The sequence below is a fragment of the Manis pentadactyla genome, chromosome 10 (genome assembly GCF_030020395.1).
Source record: "Manis pentadactyla isolate mManPen7 chromosome 10, mManPen7.hap1, whole genome shotgun sequence".
Lineage (NCBI taxonomy): Eukaryota > Metazoa > Chordata > Mammalia > Pholidota > Manidae > Manis > Manis pentadactyla.
Window position 1 is genome coordinate 10,268,058 of NC_080028.1, and position 18,506 is coordinate 10,286,563.

The 18,506-nt window shown below is 47.9% G+C and overlaps 1 protein-coding gene across 4 annotated transcripts in view; it reads left to right on the forward strand.

Moving 5' to 3' along the window:
* Positions 1–18,506, forward strand: part of MFNG (MFNG O-fucosylpeptide 3-beta-N-acetylglucosaminyltransferase) — a 46,500-nt gene that overhangs the window by 23,755 nt on the left and 4,239 nt on the right. Inside the window, exon 8 of one of the 4 annotated variants that reach the window (XM_036891117.2) lies at positions 334–2,790. The exons of the other annotated variants lie outside the window; for them this stretch is intronic. Within the exon in view, the coding sequence (XP_036747012.1) occupies positions 334–397 (64 nt within the window). The 3' untranslated portion in view covers positions 398–2,790. Of the gene's footprint in view, positions 1–333; positions 2,791–18,506 lie in introns of those variants that run through there. 4 annotated transcript variants of the gene reach the window in all.

Genomic DNA, 18,506 nt, shown 5'->3' on the forward strand with positions numbered 1-18,506 from the left:
CAAATCTGTTTTATTTATATCTGATTATTTCTAAATTAAATTGAAATAAATTCTAATACATAAATAATATGTTTACTGTTCCATTTACCCATCGCTGCATAACAAACTACCTGAAGCTTAGTGGCTTAAGAGTGACACCACTTATTTTGCTCATGAATCTGCAATTTGGGCAGGGTTTGGAGGGACAGCTTGTCTCTGCTCCACTTGGTGTCAACTGGCGAGGCTCTGGGACCATCTGAAGGCTTTTTCAAGTTCTGATGCCAGGGTGGGGCAGACTCAAATTGCTGATGTCATTCTTTCTCTCCACGAGATCTCTTTGTTATGACATTGTAGGGTAGCTGGACTCCTTACATGCTGGCCCAGGGCTCCCAGTCGAGAGCTGGATCACTTCTTATGAACCAGCCTAGGAAGAGTCAGGCAGCATCAGTTCACCAGAACCAGCAACAAGGCCAGCCCGTAATCAAAGAGAGGGTGCTTCCCATCCCCTGTAAAAATCACATCATGAATTTTTTAAAAATCGTGTTGAAATATATGTCACATAAAATTTTCCATTTTAACCATTTTAAGTGTACAATTCAGTGACATTAATTACATACAAATGTTGTGCGACCATAACCAAAACTTTTTAATAATATTTAAGCATAATGTTTTCACAGTTAGCACGGAACAGAACTCCCCTTTTATGGCTGCATACTATTCTACTGGATGTACATGTCACAGGTTGTATATCCATTCATCCTTTGATGGACACTTGAGTCACTTCCACATTTTGGCTGTTGTGAATAATACTGCCATGAACACAGGTATACAAATATCTGTTCGAGTCTCTGCCTTCAATTCTTTTGGGAATATGCCCAGGAGTGGAATGGCTGGGTCATATGATAATTCTATGTTTACTTATTTTTTGAAGAACTGCCATATCGTTTTCCACAGCAGCTACACCATTTCTGATTCCCACCAGTCAGGCACAAATGTTCTGGTATCTCCGCATCCTTGCCAACAATTACTACTTTCTATTGCTTACAAAAGTGATAGCCATCCTAGTGGATGTGAAGTGGTATCTCATTGTGGTTGGATTTGCTTGCCCTAATGATGAGTGGTAGTAAATGTCTTTATTGGCCATCTGTATATCTTCTATGTGTCTTTTCAAATCTTTTGCCCAGTTTCTAAGGGGGTTGATTTTTGTTGTTGATGAGTCCTTACTCTTCTTTTTACAGCCATGTAGTATTCCAAAGAATAGTTATACAGTTTTTATTAGCCAGGTCTCTACTGGAGGATGTTCAGGTTGTTTCCAATCATGTGTTGTTCAAATGACACTACAATGAATTTTCTCATAGACATGTTATTATGCTCACATGTGAGTATATTAGAGAATAAAGTCCTAGAAGTAGGACTGGTGGATTAAAGAGAATGCACATTTATTGTTTAGGTAGATACTGTCCAATTTCCACTGAGAGAGAATGTACTGATTTATATTACCTGTAGCCATGTAAGAGAGCAAGGCACAGCTTTAAAACTAACAAGTAGGTTTCCAGTATTATGCCAAAGATTTTTCTTCCTTGGGGATGCTAATCTGACATTTGCTAATACTGATTAAAACATTGGCTGAACATTGCACTGTGTTCAGGGATTTGCAACTTAATTGCATTTGTTCATAAAACAGAATTAATATCGAATAACTTGCCATCAACAGAACTAAGTTTTGACCCTGTGCTTTGACAAATCTATTCCTGTTTTAAAAATCCACTCAAAGTTTTAAAAAAGCTGCTGCTTGAATACCATTAAACTGATATAAAAAAATCAGACTCATATCTCAAGGTGTATGCCAATTTTTTCAAATAGTACAAAATATATTTTCATCAATTACTTCCCAGAGATATAGCCATGAAGACTCATGACTGGAAATTCTTTTATCAATAGTATGTAAATAGTATGTAACAAGATAACAGAACAACTCACACACCAAATATTAACTCAACCTACACATGCTAGACTGTGTGGATTTAGAAGCAAACAGCACCCCTTTAAAAAGTCCACACCAAACCATTCCTCCAACTTCTAATCAAAAAAGTAACTGAAAATTGTTATGAGCAAACCAGCACCCAATTAAAACAGAGAAACCGATTATAACCACATTAACTACATTATATTAATATATGTTCATAATTAACTAGTCACAGTTTTCAAGAAGGGAAATTTTTTTTAACGGGAGGAAATTCCCATAAATGAACTAACTTGTAAATAATCCCAGGATGGAAAATTCTATATGTTCTGCACAGCAACTAATGTAATATTTATGTTAACCAATGATAAAGACATATGCCAAATAAAACATGATGTGCAGGGTGAATAAATAAGAAATGCTTAATCAATATGTTAAAACCATAGTAAGTACTCATCAACTTAATACTTTGTCCATATGAAGCTAGTTTACATAAATATCAGCTCGGTTCTCTTGCCTGATACCTTTGAGTCCATGCAGTCCAAACTTACACTCAGCATAGGAATCCTGGGTCACCCAGGCACAGCTTGCTTCCTCCAATGATGGCAGTTTCACTATCTCCATTATCAGTGAAGACAGGCTGCCTCTTATATGGCACCCAGAGTGGGTGCTTATGGGTTTCCCTTCCTCGGGGAGCTGTCCAGGACATCCCTTCTCAGCTCCCTGACAATCAGAGATACATACCTGCCTCTAGATATTTTTAAAGCTCCCCAGGTGGTTCCATTGTACAACCACGGTTGGGACCTACTGCTTTATAAAGTTCATGCACAATGCACCTGGTCATCTCTTCATTCATTCATTTATCACACTAACATTTATTGAACACCTTCTATGTTGGGTCCTAAGATACCCACATTACTTACCCACTGTGTTTCTTTACATTGATCCATTTGTACCTAAAGACATTTATTTTAAAAAGATACTTTATGTCATGGATTTGATGGGCCAGACACATCTAGCACACATCAAAAATAAGTACATAATTCTTAAAATAAACAAGTTAATTGCCATTATCTAAAAATTACCTTGTGAATCACTAGTGGTATTCATACCAAACAATGAACTCATTCATTCATTCATTCACTCACTCATTCCTTCATTCATCCGTCCCACATTTCCTGAGCTCCTCTGATGGGCCATGCTTGACTGCCCATCCTCCCTGCCTCTTGATTGATCATGCCTGTGCCTACCTGCCACCAGGGATCCCCCCATGCTCCCTACTACTGTTACAGGGATGGAGCCCTTCTCAACTTCTTCAGGCTCTGATGAAGCTCCTTCTCGGGACTTTGCTCCTTCCACAGACGCCTACCCTTCCCTTTGCCTAGCCAGACTCTCCTGGAGGTGTGTACGTCCCTTTACAGTTACCTAGACCCTTGATTAGAGGCCTGGAGGGCAGTGCAGGCTATCACCACCAGGGGGCACTCCCGCCTCACTGCTGGCTCCTCGCCCAGGACAGGGCCAGGGCAAGGTGGGCCTAGCTGGAAGGTTAGGGTGCCTGGGGGCTTCTGGAGAGGGACCAGGCAGGCTTGGGAAAGGCCTTATGGGATAAGGAGGCATGAAAATGGGCTCCCTGGCCTCAGGTTCTGAGAAAACCTCCACTCCTCATTGCCAGAGGAAAAAAATACTGGGCCAGCATGTAAGGAGTCCTCTTTAGCAGGCTTAACAAAACATGACCGGCTGGGAGAGCAGCCATCAATTAAATAATCCTGCCACTTGGTGAAAGGCAAGGTCACCCACATGCAGATGCTGAGCCCACCCTGAGCCCACCCTGAGCAGCAGAGTGCCTGTGGCCTGGTCCTGAATCCACCCTCTACCTCAGCCCTTGATGCACAGAGAGCAGGATCGAAGGCCAGTGGGGTTCTCGGGCCACCCTGACCCCCACCTCCAGCCAGGAAGACCAGTGGCCTGTGACTTCTGCAACTGCTCTTCCCCAATCCCCTGGGAATCAGTTTCCCTTCTGCAAAATGGGACTGAAATCATTTCTGCGCTGCCTGCCTCTCCTGGGAGCGTGACCGTGAAACCGGCTGCAAAGAGCAGAGAGCAGCTTTAAACACAAGCAGGAGAATCTAAGACGAACTTGTCTGCGCTCTCTCTGCCCTGCCCTGCTTTGGAATTGGTGTGAATCTGTAATCTGCGCTGAGGCTGCGCTTCACCATTGCTGGAGATGGTAATCAGGTGTGCCGGTGGCGCCTGCCTTGCCCTTCAATGGCTTTTCTCTAATTGCTCTAATCCGTGTTCTCATGCCCTTGCTAGAAAATGGGAAGAGCCCGCATCTCCAAGGAGCGGGGGAGATGAGGAGTGGGCCCCAGGGAGGGGATGGCGAGGCTTGGGGCCCAGCAGCACCTACTGTGAGCAGCTCCTGGGGTGGGTGTGGGGACACAGAGGGCAGCCGCGGCCCTTGCTCCTGACTCCCACAGTTCCCAGGACTGGAGGGCCGGTAATGGAGGATGGGAGGGAGAGTAAAGAGATTCCAGGGGCCCAAGAACTGGGAACGGGGGTGGGGAGGGAGGGGACCCTGACTGGGTCTGGCTCCGAGAGATGCTGACCGAAAGGGGCTCCCATGGGGCAGGGAGCTGAGAGCCTCTGGGGGCAGAATGCCTAGCTAGGGGCAGGAATGGCGGGAACAGGGCAGAGAGGCCTTGAGGAAGAAGGTCTGTGTGTGAGTGTTTCCCTGTGCGTGTCTCCCTGGCTTCTGGGAGTGCACAGCTGTGGTTTCCCTAGTCCGAGGACTCCGTGTAGTGTCTGGATTTGTCATGCCTTTGGGAGGACAGTTCAGTGTGTCTGTCTAGCATGTTTCCTCTGCTGTGAGTCTTTTCACAAGTGCGTGAGTGCGTGTGTGTGCTTGAGAGAGAGAGAGAGACGGTTGTGAGTTGCTGTTGGTAGCTGCTAGCTCTGTTGGATTCGGCTTCCCATCCTGAGGGTTTCTGTGCTGAGCCCCTGGGAACCCTGCCTTGGGACAGAGGAGGCTGGGGCAGCCAGGGTGGGGGTAGGGCTAGCCTAGATAGCGGCTTAAGCCCCTGCTGCTGGGGTAAAGCGATTATCAGTGTGTGTGTGTGTGTGTGTGTGTGTGTGTGCATGTGTAGGTGGGGGAGACTGATCTCACGGTCTTTAGTGGCTACAGAATTCTCAACTGCCCCAGCAGGTCCAAACATTTGCTTGTGGCGTTTCCTTTCCTTTCCATGCTGGGATTCACTCCCCCTTGGCTGACGCGGATACATGCATTTACTCCCAGGCGCTTGGCTCCTAAAGTGCTTCTCCTCCTGGGGTTCTGTGGATCTAATGGTGGAATGTCAGTCGGTGTCAGAGGGGAGATAATTTGGGATGTCGGGAGCTTCCGAATCCTGCCTTAGCGACAGGGACAAATTGTGATTTTTGACCTTGAGTTTGACTAATGAATTGCTTGTAATCACCACTTACTTTTACTTGCATAAACCTAAGCAGGAAGAAAAGCTTTGGGTCGCTCCTCCTGGTGCCAGGAGACTCTACAGAGGGTTAGCTGTAATAAGAGCAGTGAGTGGAGAGTCAGTGGATGAAATGCTGCAAAACTAAATTTAAATGAGTGAATTCAGTTTCCTATAACAAACATGCAGTAAAGAAGTAAAGTTCTCACCATGAACATGAGGCCGTGGCTGCTAACAGCCCCTCCTGTGTGCCAGGCGCTGCTCCAGCTCTGTCCAGCTCAGCCTGTGTGATCCTCACAGCCACCCCATGGTGCCCAGTTTACAGACAAAAAAACTAAGACACAAAGAAGTAAGGAATTTGCCCAGAGATTACACAGTTCATGGAGCAGGGATTTGAACTCAGGCTGTCAAGTGCCCTTGCCAAGTACCTACACCGGCCACTGCGCCGTGAGTCATAGAACAGTCCTGTAGGGTGGCCACAGTGTGGGCTTATCTGTGCGCCTTCTTGCAGGAAAAGCACAAACCATAGTTTCAGCGGAGAGCTTCAGCCCAACCACTCATTTTCACCTGGCAAAGATGGAGTAGTTTAAAGGAGACTCTACCCCCACCTAGCTAGTTTGTTTGTTTGCTCTTTGTGATTTGTAAATACTCTCTGGCTTCCCCTTTATCTCTACAACAGGTATGTGGTCCAGGCCAGCCTTTGAGGCCCCAACAGCACTTGTGTCAACAGCTCTGGATGCACTGATCCACTTGGAGCACCACTGACGGGCTGTGGGGCCCAGTCCGCATCAGGCCAAGGCTGATTCTCGGTGTTTGGGAGCTGGGATTTGCATGCTGGTCTTTTGTGCATCAGGGATATCTGAGAGGGAAGGTAGTGTGGCTGGGAGTGCATCTGCAAAACAGGGGTGCAGGAGGTGGGGACTGCATAGGGTAGCTCCCTCACAAGGCTTTTGTGTATTGGTTAGGGATTGCTCCCGGTTGCTGTTAACAGAGACTGGAAATAACGGTGGCTTAAACCAGATCGAGGCTTATCTCTTTCACATAGAGGATGCCAGGAGGTAGGCAGCCAGGCATGGTGGGGGCTCAGCAGTGTCATCAGGGATCCAGGCATCTGCTTTTTTTTCAGCCCCACTAACTTTAGCATGTGTTTTCCAACCTCAAAGTCACTTCATACTCCAGGATGGCTGCTGGATCGCCATCATCACATCTACTTTCCTGGGTGGTAAGTACAGACTGGTTGAATGTTCCTCTCTGTCCCACCTAATGACTTAAACTCACCCCTCCTTGGCCTCTCCTAGCTGGAAAGGAGGCTGGGAAATGGAAACTTTTGGCTGGGCACATTGCTGTGCAAATGTTTGCTACTAAGATAAATGGGAGACAAGATATTATAAGGGTGCTGTGCAGTCCCTGCCACAGAGTACAGTAGGGTCCTGTGCATCCCAAGATGAAGGCTTTGCTTTTTTGAGGTGACGTGACTGTTTCAGACCACCAGCCAGAGAGGATGAGAGGAAGGAGCCCCAGCAGTGAGCGCCAGGACCTGGGCCTTGCTAGATTGGGCTTTTATTTCCCCCTTGGGGTCCTGTAGCAGTTCTGGACTTGGGAAAGGGGTTCTGCTGAACAACCCTGGAGGGGCTGGGGGTAGAGAGGAGAAGCATGGGGTTCTGTGCCTTGCAGGTATTTTCCAGAAGGAATTGTGATGACTGCAGTGATGGTACAGCTTGGCACTGAGCTAGGAGGTCCAGGTGGTCCACCAGGGAGAGCAGGGTGGTGGTAGCCTGGAGTCTTGAGGATGTGGGTGGCCAGCAGATGGCAGCATGTCTGGGCAGAACCCTCGACAATCTCCTGCAGGTCAGACCCATGCCACCCAGGTCCAGTGACCACTCCGTGCTCCACTCCTATTTCTGCAGAGCCCCAAGAGGTGGTCACAGGGCTGAGACAATCTGAGGGAACATTTAAATGCTCAAGGCACATCCACCTCCATCTTTTCACTGGTCTTCCCCACAGACTGGTGAAGTTGGCAGAGATTCACACACCCCCTTTTACAGATGAGAAAACTGAGGCTGAGAAAGGGTACATGATGAGTTCAAAGTCACACTGTGGCAGAGCTGTGCTGGGTCCCAGGTCCTTAGAGTCCCAAGGGGGAGGGGGATATTCCAATGTAGTGTCTTTTCATTTCTTTTTCACTTTAACTTAAAAAAATTGAGGTATACTTTACATACAGAGAAGGGAAGGAAGTGTACAGATTTTAAATGTACAGTTTGCTGAATTTTACATGTTTGCTGACCATTCCCAGCACCCCAGAAGGCTCCCTCATGTCTCTCCCAACTCACTAATCTCTGCTCCCCCAAACCACTATCCTGACCTTTATCACTCAAGATTTGTTCTGCCTGTTCTTGCACTTCCTATCAACAGGTCTGTTCTCTTGCTTTTGGCCTCTTGGATTTAGCATAGTGCCTGTGAGATTCATCCAGGTCGTGGCATGTATATCGGTGTCTGATTCTTTTTTATTGCTGAGTAATATTCCACCGAGGGGATAGACCACCATTTGTTTATGCATTCACCTGTTGATGGACATTTGGGTTGTTTTCTGTTTGGAGCCCTAATGAGTAAAGCTGCAGTGAGCATTCATGACATACGCTTTCACTTCTCTTGGATTCATACCTAGGAGTGGAATGGCTGGGTCCTTGAATGGGTGTATGCTTAGCTTTGTAAGAAACTCTCAGTCCTTCAAACAGGGTGAACCACTGCCACTCCCACTAGCTGTGTAAGAGAGTTGATCCTCATCCTTCCAGTATTTGATTATTTTTAATCATTTTTAATTTTGGCCATTCCTGTGGGTGTGAATGGTAGCTTGTTATAGTTTCAATTTGCATATCTCTAATAGTTGCTAAGGTTGAGTGTCTTCTCATGTACATATTGGCCATTTTGATCTCTTTTGTGAGGTGCCAATTCATCTTTTACCTATTTTAAAAAGTGTGTTTATTTTTTTCTTATTGATTTGTAAGACTTCTTTATATGTGCTGGATACTAGTCCTTTGTCAGATATATGTACTAAAACATGTTTTCTGCATCTGTGGATTGGCTTTTCTTTTTCTTAGTATTATCTTTTGAAGAATAGAAGTTCTTAGTTGTAATGAAGTCCTATTTATCTTTTGTGTGTGTGTGTGTGTGTGTGTGTGTGTGTGTGTGTGTGTCCTGTTTAAGAAAGCTTTACTGCACAAAATGGAGTCTTTTTAACGCGCGATCCCACCGGGCCTCACCCCATCAGGCTGCCCTCTCTGCCTCCTCATCCCCTATTAGAATTGCCTTCCAGGAGCCCTGTGTGAGGAAGGCACATGTGGGATGAGAGATCTGCGGTGAAGTGTGGGGTCAGAGCTTAGATCACCAGCCTCCTCAGGACAGGAGAGCTGTGTCCTGTTTCCGGGCCCCGCCCCCAAGCAGATTTGGTTTATGCTAAATGCAGGATTAAAGACAAAGAGATTAAAAGATTACCTCTGGCCTGGAAGGCAAATTCTGCCTCAGGAAGGGCTGGGAAGAGAGGCTAGTGGTAGTAATGGAACCACCTCTGCCCCCAGGGCTCTCCCCTCTCAGCTGAGAGCCCCTCCCCCGCGGAGGACGGCCTGGGTCACCCGCTGGGTGTGGCCTTGGGCACAAGCTCACCTCTCTGGTCAGTTCCCAAGTTATAGGGTGGGTGAGCAAGCCGGACTGGATAGTTAGCACCAACATGGGCTTTAGTGGGTTCTCAAAGTGTGGCCCCCAGACCATCCATCCCTGTGTCAGCTCAGCTGGTAGTGTTAGAAATGCAAACCCGAGACATGTTGAGGCAGAAACTTTGAGGGGCAGGTAGAGGGGGCAGCAATCTGGGTTTTAAAAACCCTCCAGGGGATTTTGATGCACACGAGGGTCTGCTCACCAGGGCCTCTAATTATGATAGCAGTGGTTAATTTTTAGGGCATTTAACCATGCTCACCAGTGACTCTTCTAAAGAGTGTGTACCCTCTCACTTTTGGTGCAGGTACTATTACTCACCCCACTTACACATGAGGAAACTGAGGCACAGAGTGGCAAAGCAGCTTGCCCAGGGTCACACAGCCACAAAGTGGCTGGTCCTGGATTTGTACTCAGGGAGGCTGGCTCCAGAGGCTGAACTATTAACCACTGCTCTATACTGTTTTGAATGCCAGTACTGTGCACCCCGGACCTTTTCGGATGCCCACAGCTTTTACCAGCTGCTCCAAGCAGCGGCAGCTCCAAAAGGCTGACTGCCCCGGGGGTCCTAGGCTCTCGAGGTCCTTTTCTGGCCTCCCTCTAGGCCTCTGAGTCTGCCCTGACCACACAGTGCCCCTTCCCACTTCCCGCCTGCCAGGGGGGTGGCTGCTGGGAAACCCCTGGGCTGAGACTGAGGGAAGCTGTGGTTGAGAGCCGAGCCAGCCGCGCAGGCAGCCAGACCCAGAGACAGAAACCCACAGCGCTCGATGCCTCAGGAGCTCATTCATGTCTCCAATCATTTCCTCATTCAGTATTTAGTGATCCCAACCAGAGAGAAGCAGAAGCCGGCAGGAGCCAGAGGCAGAGAGAAGGCGAAGAGAGGGGGAGATGTGCCCATTAATTTTATGATTCTCCATTTGAGGCCCCTCCTGCCACTAGGGATGGATGAAAACCCCAACCTCCAATGCTGGAAAGTGATCAAGTAACAGCCGTGGCCGAGATGGGGAGGCTGATTTATGGGGGCAGCGCTGGGGAGCCGGAGTGAGCATTCCCTTGGCAGGAGAGAGCAATTCATCGTGGCTCCCTAGGAGCGCAGAGACAGCCGTGGAGCCCAGCTCCACTACCCAGACCCGCAGTGGCCTGGGCCGCCTGGCCTGCCCTGCTCCTGGGGGCGGGGGCATCGTCTGGGTAGCTTTGGGGCCCCTAGCATTCCTCCCCACCCCAGCTTCCCTTCTGCCATTTTTCTGGATCTACAGCCTTTTTAAGACAAGTGGAGGGGGAGGGAGGAAGGACTCCTGGATAAAAGCTTGGACAAGCCCCCTCTCTAAGCCTCGGTTTCCTCATCTGTGAAACTAGGGCCCCAGCCCAGCTGGGCCAGCCTCACAGGGCATTTGTAGTGGTGAAGTGGTGTGGCCATGAGTTGCACAGCTCTGTCTTACCGGAGAGGTGACAAGTATGAGGCTGGAATGAGGAACTGGCCTCCTGCTGCTCTTCCTGGGCATGTGCTGGGCTCTGGGTGGGGGACTGTGTGCAGGGCCGCGTGTGCAGGTGTGTCCACCTGTGTGTACGTGATGTGTCCGAAGGTGCAGCTGCATGCATGGTGCACAAGGGCATGTGTGCATACATGTGCACATGGGCGTGTGTGTGTGTGCACATGGGCATGTGTGCACCGACAATCTGAGCTGCAGCTTTTCATGTAGCCCCTCCGCCCCTGCCAGCCTGGGAGGACCCCTTTGGGGTGGTGCTGGGGTTGTGGCTGTGTGCTCATGCCCAGGCCCCATCCAGCTTGTTATTTATTGATTAATTCTGCTGCCAGCTGATGGATGCCAAGCCTGTGCCAGGCGCAGGCCCTGGGATGATTTACATAATTAAAAACCATCAGTAACAGAGCCAGGCCTCACCTGCCAACTGCCTCGTCTAGCATGACAACAGGCTGAGCCTCCCTCCTCACCCTCCTTCACCCCTCCCTGTCCTCTGTGCTCCAAGGCCTCCTGGCCTCCCTGACCCCAGCGCTCTCCTGGCCTGCCCTGTGTCCGCCTACTGGTCCGGGCTGCTCCATGACATCGGCCCCTGCTGGCTCTGTGATGGAGAGATTGTACTGTTTTGGGATTCTCGAGTCACTGACTCTAAGATTCTATTAGCCGACGGTTCTAAAATTCTTTGATGGAGAGTCTCAGATTACAAGATTCAGCTGTGATCCTCTGAGTATGTGATTTTTCAAGAGTCTATTACTTTGTGTGACAAAGGGGACAAAATGTTTGCTCTCAGCAATCTTGCCTACTCTCGAGGAGGGGGACCCGGCTTTCCATGGAGGCCATCGTGGGGGGTTGGGAGGTCACTGCTTTACAGAAGGGGGAGAAATTTGTCACTGTAGAGGGCTGCATGGGGCGGGGGGACACTGCAGAAAGCAGAGCAGGAGGCAGGAGGACCCAGGGGCACTGCCCCCAGGGCTGCAGGGAGAAATCCTTGGTGGCCGCCTTCAGTGGGTCTTCAGTAAATACTGGGTTCTGTGGAGTGTGTGGTGTCAACCCCTTGCCCGTGTCACCTTCAGGGTCCTCAGAAAAGCTTCTCGATTTGGAGAGGCAGTGTGGGGTGATGAGTCTGGGCAATTCTACTTTTCAGCTGTGTGGTCTTGGGGAAGCTAGTAGCCTCTCTGAGCTGCAGTTACCTCTCACCTGTGACATGGGTGCTGTTATGAGGATTAAATGTTAATCTGTGTAAATGCTTAGTGTTCAGTCAGCACTCAGTGACCCCCTAATGAATGGTGGCTATTGTGAGGGATGGGCCTTTTGGGGGGACTTTTGGCAGGCTGGTTAGACTGGGTAAAAGCAGAGACTATGGGAGGGCAGGGATCTCTGCACACAGGAGGGCTGGGTCTTCCTGTCTTTTCAGGCCAGCTCCCAGTGGGGCATCCCAGTGCTCAGTGGATGTTTGTTAAATGAATGAATGATTTTTCTCTTCTCTCGGCTCTTCTCAAACACAGTGCCAGCCTCAGCTGCCCTCAGCTGGTTTAGACCAGAACACCTGGCTTTCTCTTAGGGGAGTCCGCAGACCTTGCTCTCTCCTGCTCCATCCGTGCCCATCTCTGTCCTTTCCTCTCTATTCCCACAGCTCTGCCCTACTGCTCAGTGGGAATTCCTGCCCCTCCGCGGCCCCCTCCCTCAGCCCACCTTCCTCTGAAGCAGTTTGGGGAAGACATAGCTGACAGACCCAGCGTCCAGCGCTGTGGCTTGGAAGTGCTCTCACAGACCCTGCCCCACGGCGCCACACTTCTTAGTCCCAGCAAGACCAGACCTTAGAACCTCAGTTCTTTCACCCAGAACCCCAGAGCTGTGAACCCCAGAGCAGCCTTGCTTTGACCTCTGACATCTTCAGCTATATATGGCACAGGGTACCCATGTGAACTGCCCATCTTAGGTAAATTAAAAGATTTGTCATAATTTAAATTAAAAAATCTAAAAATATGATTAAAATTAATGATAGAATGTAAGATGGTGCAGCCATTGGGGAATACAGTTTGACAGTTCCTCAAAAAGTTAAATATAGAATTACCATATGATCCAGCAATTCCGCTCCTAGGTTTGTACCCAAAGGAGTTTGAAAGTACTCGGAAAGCAGACTCAGACAACTTGTACCCAATGTTCACAGAAGCATCATTCACAACAGCCGAAAGGTAGAAACAACCCCAATGTCCATCAACAGGGGAATCGATAAACAAAATACAAAACATATAAACATATAAAAAATAGAAAACAAATCCACACCATGGAATATTATTCAGCTTTAAAAAAGGAATAAAATTCTGATACATGCTTCTACATGGATGAAATTTGGAGACATCATGCTAAGAAACAGACATAAAATGGCAAATTCTGTATGATTCCACTTATATGAGGCACCCGGAAGAGTCAAGTTCATAGAGACAGAAAAAGTAGAATTAGAGGCTATCAGGAGCTTGGGGAGACAGGGGAGTTAGTGTTTAATGGTGACAGAGCTTCAGATTGGGAAGATGAAAATGTTCTGGAGGTGAATGGTGGTGATGGTTTCATAACAATGTGAGTATACTTAGTGCCACTGAACTGGACACTGAAAAATGGTAAATTTTGTTATGTATAGTTTACCACAATGAAAAAATGTCATTTCATTTCATTGCAAGGGATGATTTTGTTTGTGATCTTTCTGTCTTTTTTATTTTTATGTGTTCACCATTGACCCTCTAGGCCCCTGTGTTCTTGGCACATAGCAGGCCCTCAGTCATACTCGCTAAGTGGACGAATGAGCCAGGCCTCCCCCTCTGGCCCGATGACAATCTTGCTTGACCAGCAGCTCATGGTTCCCATCCAGGCAGCTGCTTTCCTTTCACTCTTGATTTCACCTGAGCAGACAACCCATTACTCAGCCACAGCGCAGGTTGTCAGGGATGGGGCCAAGTGCCTGGTAGTGATCAGGTGCTTCTGGGCTTTGAGGATCGGACACAGCTCTGAGGTGACAAAGACTAGGTTTCACTTGGAAGCCTCTTTCTAGTGCCCGTCAGAATTGCCACACACAGCATACTTGAGAACCAGAAAGGTCCAGTTTGGACCCAGCTTTGGTTGCATTTCACACTGGGAGAGGGTTCCTTCTTGGCTTTTAATGTACTCATTACTGTGTCATTGATTTCTCCCCCTGAGCAGTGGAGAAAATTGTCAAGTGCTAGGATGGAGTCAGACTCTTGGGGATCAAGAAATTTGCCCCACAGTTTGGTCTTACAAAACCCTGGTATCCTTTTGAAATGAGAACATTGTAACTTAACCCCAAGGCGACAGAGTCAGATTATTGAAGGTGCTGACTGTATAGTCACTCAGGTTCCTTAAAATCAAAGGAATGGTATTCACTGGCATTATTGTTTCACAGAGAAAGACTTTAACTTTGTCTCGCGTTTAAAAAAAAAACTTGATGTACACAGCAACCGTTGGTCAGGTTGGAAAAGCAGATTTTTGTTTGACCCATCTCTTCTGACAGCTGGCTTAAAAGACATCCACTCAGTGGCCTTGGCTTGATTGCACTTGTAATTTTCTAAGCTTCTTTCAGCCCCAAATGAAGATCGGGAGGCACAGCGCTGCTGCCAGCTGCTCACGGTGAGTGCTGAGTTCTGGCATTCCTGAGCAAGCGCTTTCATCAGCGAAGCTGCGACCTTCCTTTTAGCCCCGATGGTGGCTGAGAGTCAGCCCTAATCCCAGGGTCCCTTTCCAGGCTACACTGGGGCTTCCAGAGTAATCATCAACTTAATAAAAAAATGTCCTTCCCTGTGGCACCAGTGTTGAATGATGAACAGTGCCCATGTAACCGTGGAGGACACTTCCTTATGTATGTGCAGATCAGGCTGCAGATGATGGGAAAAAATCTAATTACAAATGCTTTAAAAAGTAAAGGTGCATTCCTGAGAGTATAGGTCTGTCTGTTATAACAAAAGCCAAAATAACTGATTTAAGTAAGATAGATGTTTACTTGTCTCTTGTGTAACAGTCTGAGCATAATGTAACCAGTGCTATTAGGGTGCAGTTTTTTATTTTATTATTGGCTCTCCTCAGCCACAGGTAGCTACACTGTCTGGTTTAAGATGGCTGCTGTAGCTCCTGCCATTTCATCATATTCCAGCCTATGGGAAGGACAAAAAAAAAGGGGGGAAGGATAAACACCTTTCCTTCTGAGGGCATGAATAGGAAATGGCATAATTCCTCTCTGTTCTCATTTCATTGGCCAGAATCCTGTCATATCTGCATGATAAGTTGGAAAATACAGTCTTTGAGCAGCCATCTATTTAACAAAACTTTTTTCTGTAGAAGATGGAAAGAGTAGATATTGGGGGACAACCAGAAGTCTCTTTATTCATTCAGTGGATAGTGGTGAGCCCCCATGGTGGTGAGGGTGGAGCAGTGGACAAATAGCCTGTTTTTGAGAGTTTGCACTCAGGGGAGGAGGTCAAGAGGAGAGGGTTTCAAGGAAGAGGGAACGGTCAGCTGTGTCCGATGTGGTTGTTTTCCTTACAGGGCAGGAAGCCGCGAGGTGGACTGATGGCTGCCGCAGTTGGCTCTAGCATTATGGCAGCATTCTGGGTGGGAAAAAGGTGGGGCTCCACCAGCTGTGCCTGACTTCTTCTTTAAAGGAAAGGAAAGGCCAGCTTAGAAACCCATCTGTTGCTTTTGCTTAGATCTTATTGGTCAGAATGGGGTTGCACGGCTACCTCTAGCTGCAGGGGAGGCTGGGAAATCAGGAACAGGATTCTCAAGATTGGCTGAGAGCAGGGCACATGGCCTCATCAAATTCAGCCAGGGTTCAGCTAGGAGCAAGAAAGGGCTTGCTTGCCACACCCTCCCACACACGTGCCAAAGCCTGAGCAGCAGTTTTGTGCATCTGTGCAGGGAAATATCTGCCAGTACATGTGTGATAATTGCCCATCTTCCACATCATTGGCCATTACTTTCACGGGCCATCCCCATACTCCCAATAGTGTTATTTCATAAAAGATAAAACAATTTTGTCAATAGCGTAACCTGTTTCCTCTGACTTGTCCCTCACTGTGTGGCTGGCTTTCTAAGTGTCCTGGCAATAAATGGTTTATACCTGGCTTTTCTATGAGGCCAGCATCTTTGAACAATGCCTTTGTGCTTTGGTGCTTTCTCTGCCTTTAGTGACAGAAGTCATCAATTTTGTACTGGAAAGCTTTATTTTGTGCTTGTTCTAGAAACACTCCAGTGGTTTCCCAGAGCGGTGTCTTTATTGTTTTGTCGGGGAAAAGATGATGTGAAAACTTCAAAGGCTCCTGGCCATCAGCAGCCAACTTGATGTAAGAGGTCCCACCTTGGTCAGGGGTATGATGCCACTCCACTTGCAGGAATTTAGGGCTGAACTTTCCATTTTTACTTTTCTTCTTAGCTTGTGCAAAATCATACCTTTCCACATTCCACAGGCATATCAAAATCTTGTTCATTATTTACGGTTATGCTGTATTCTGAATTATAGAATTTTTGTTAATATTTTCATCCCTACTTTAATGTTTCAACAAAACATTTTGCATTATCAATCTGATTTTGTTATCTGGGGCTATAACACAACAGCAAACACATTTGAGGGCTTTCTAAGTGCGAGGCACTGTTCTAGGTGCTTTAGATATATTGTGGCAATTTTCAAACATGCTCACAATTTTTTGATATTCCTATTAAGAGGTGGCATCTATGTCCCTCCACCTTTAATTCGGGCTGGACTTAGTGACTCACTTATCACCAGTGGAAGGCAACAGACGTGATGTTTTGTGATTCCTAAGGCCAAGTACAAAAAGACCGTGTAGTTTCTGCAATGTGGTTCTCCTGGGACCTGTGGGGAAGCCAGCCGCCACGTAAAAAGCCCCACCCCAGTGGCTCTGCCATGCTGGTGGTAAGCACGTCACTAGCTCCAGCAGAGCTGCCACCCTAGGGTGGGCACCAGACGCCAGCTGTGTGTCCGAGCCACCCTGGACATCCCGCACAGCCCAGCTGAGCCACCAGATGATTGCAACCCCAGCTGGCATTTGAAAGAATGCCAAGCAAGAACTGCCCAGCTGAGCCCTTCCAGAATTCCTGATCCACAAAACTGTGCATAGAATAAAATGGTTGGGGGTGTTTTTTTTTTCCCTTAACACTAGAATTTTTAAGCCAGAATAGCAAGCAGAAGACACACAACTCATTTAGTCTCGACTGCTCAGATAAGGAAATTGAGCCCCAGAGAGATTAAGCAACTTGCACATGTTTTCAGGGCAGAGATAAGAGGTGCGTGCAGGTAGACTGATTCTAATAGTCTGCCTCTTGACAACGAGGGGAAAAAAAAAATTAACAAATGATAATGCACAAAATGTAAAATATGCCAGCCAGGCAAACAGCACGCTGTGGAGAGAAGGTTAGTACCTTTGGACCCGCCATTGCAGATGGATAGACTTTGGAGTACACACCACCTTTAAGAATGGGTGATTCCTGCAAAAATCACAATTAATTTCACATCTCAAGTTTATGAGATGTAAGGGGGTGAGATTTTTTTCCAACCCTTTTTTCATCTGAAACCTCCAAATTGCTCAGGGACACCAGGGTTTTGAGGCCACACACAGGAAGCCGTGAACCTTTGGCTCCTAGTGTCTTAGGCATGGGAGCTCAGACGCTTCCTGGCAAAAAATATGAGAACCATAAAATTAAAGGCCATCAAAATTTAACTGTTGGAATCACCTTGGAGTTCATCTCATCCGCCTTTCCACCCAGGGCAAGACAGGAGAAAACCACGTGAGAGCAAAGCAACCACTTGATGCAGAGCCCCGGGCAGTGTCTGTAGGCGGCGTGTGATTAATGGCCAAGGAACTGTGGAGGAAATGTGGCCGTTAGGTCACAGGAGCGGGGTGGTCACTGAGGGCTGGGGACTGGGTCTGCTTCATGGGCATGTAACCTGTGCTGTCACCCGGGGTGCCCTGCCCTTGAAGGACCCCACACTTGGTTTAATGCGCTGCATTGCTGTCTCGAAATTCTTAATACTTTTTGAACGAGGGGTCCCACATTCTTATTTTCCACTGGGTCTTGCTGAGGATGTAGCTGGTCCTGGCTGGGAAAGTCTGAGAGCTGGCCCAGGAACAAGCATTTCAGGTGGGTGAGCCGGGCTGGTAAAGCCTGGTGACTAGAAAGCCCCAAATCAGCTAGGGAAGCAGTCCCTTGCCCACTAGTTAGGAAGTGGTAACACAAGGAATGGAACCTAGTCTTGCTGGACTCCAAGGGTCACTGTCTTAAATACTTTGCTCCCCCGCCTCCTATGATGGACCTCTCACCTGAGCTGCCTCCCTCACTTCCTACAATTGCAGCCTTCTCTTCCAGAGAGCCTTCCTGGATCGCTTCCTGGCCAAGTCATGCTTGCCATTCCCTCCTTCCTTCATCCTTCCTACCTGCCTGAGCCACCTTGTGCCAGCTCGTCTCCTTTCCCCACCCCTCCTGGGTAGAGTCTACCATGGCTTCCGGTCCCCCAGGCCAATCCTGATCAGGTGTCGCCCACCCCCACAAAGGATTCTAAGGCTCAGTCCTCTCACCGCAAAGCTCTTGCGAATTCTCTGGCACAGCCTTTCTCACTTCCCATGCAGCTGGGCTTCTGCTTCAGTTTTCCTGTCTAATACTCCAAGGAACTGTGGGATAATGGGAGTTGGACAGGCCTGGTTCACATTCTGGCCCACCATGCACTCTAGAGCAAGGAGCTCAGCCTCTCCAAGCCTCAGTTTCCCTATCTGTTGAGTGAGGGAAGATCCTGCTTTAACCAAGTAGATGTCACGTACCCCCGATACACAGCAATGACAAGGGCGTCACACTTCTGTGCTCTTGACTCCACCCGTGACCCAGACTAATTGTGAGAAAACC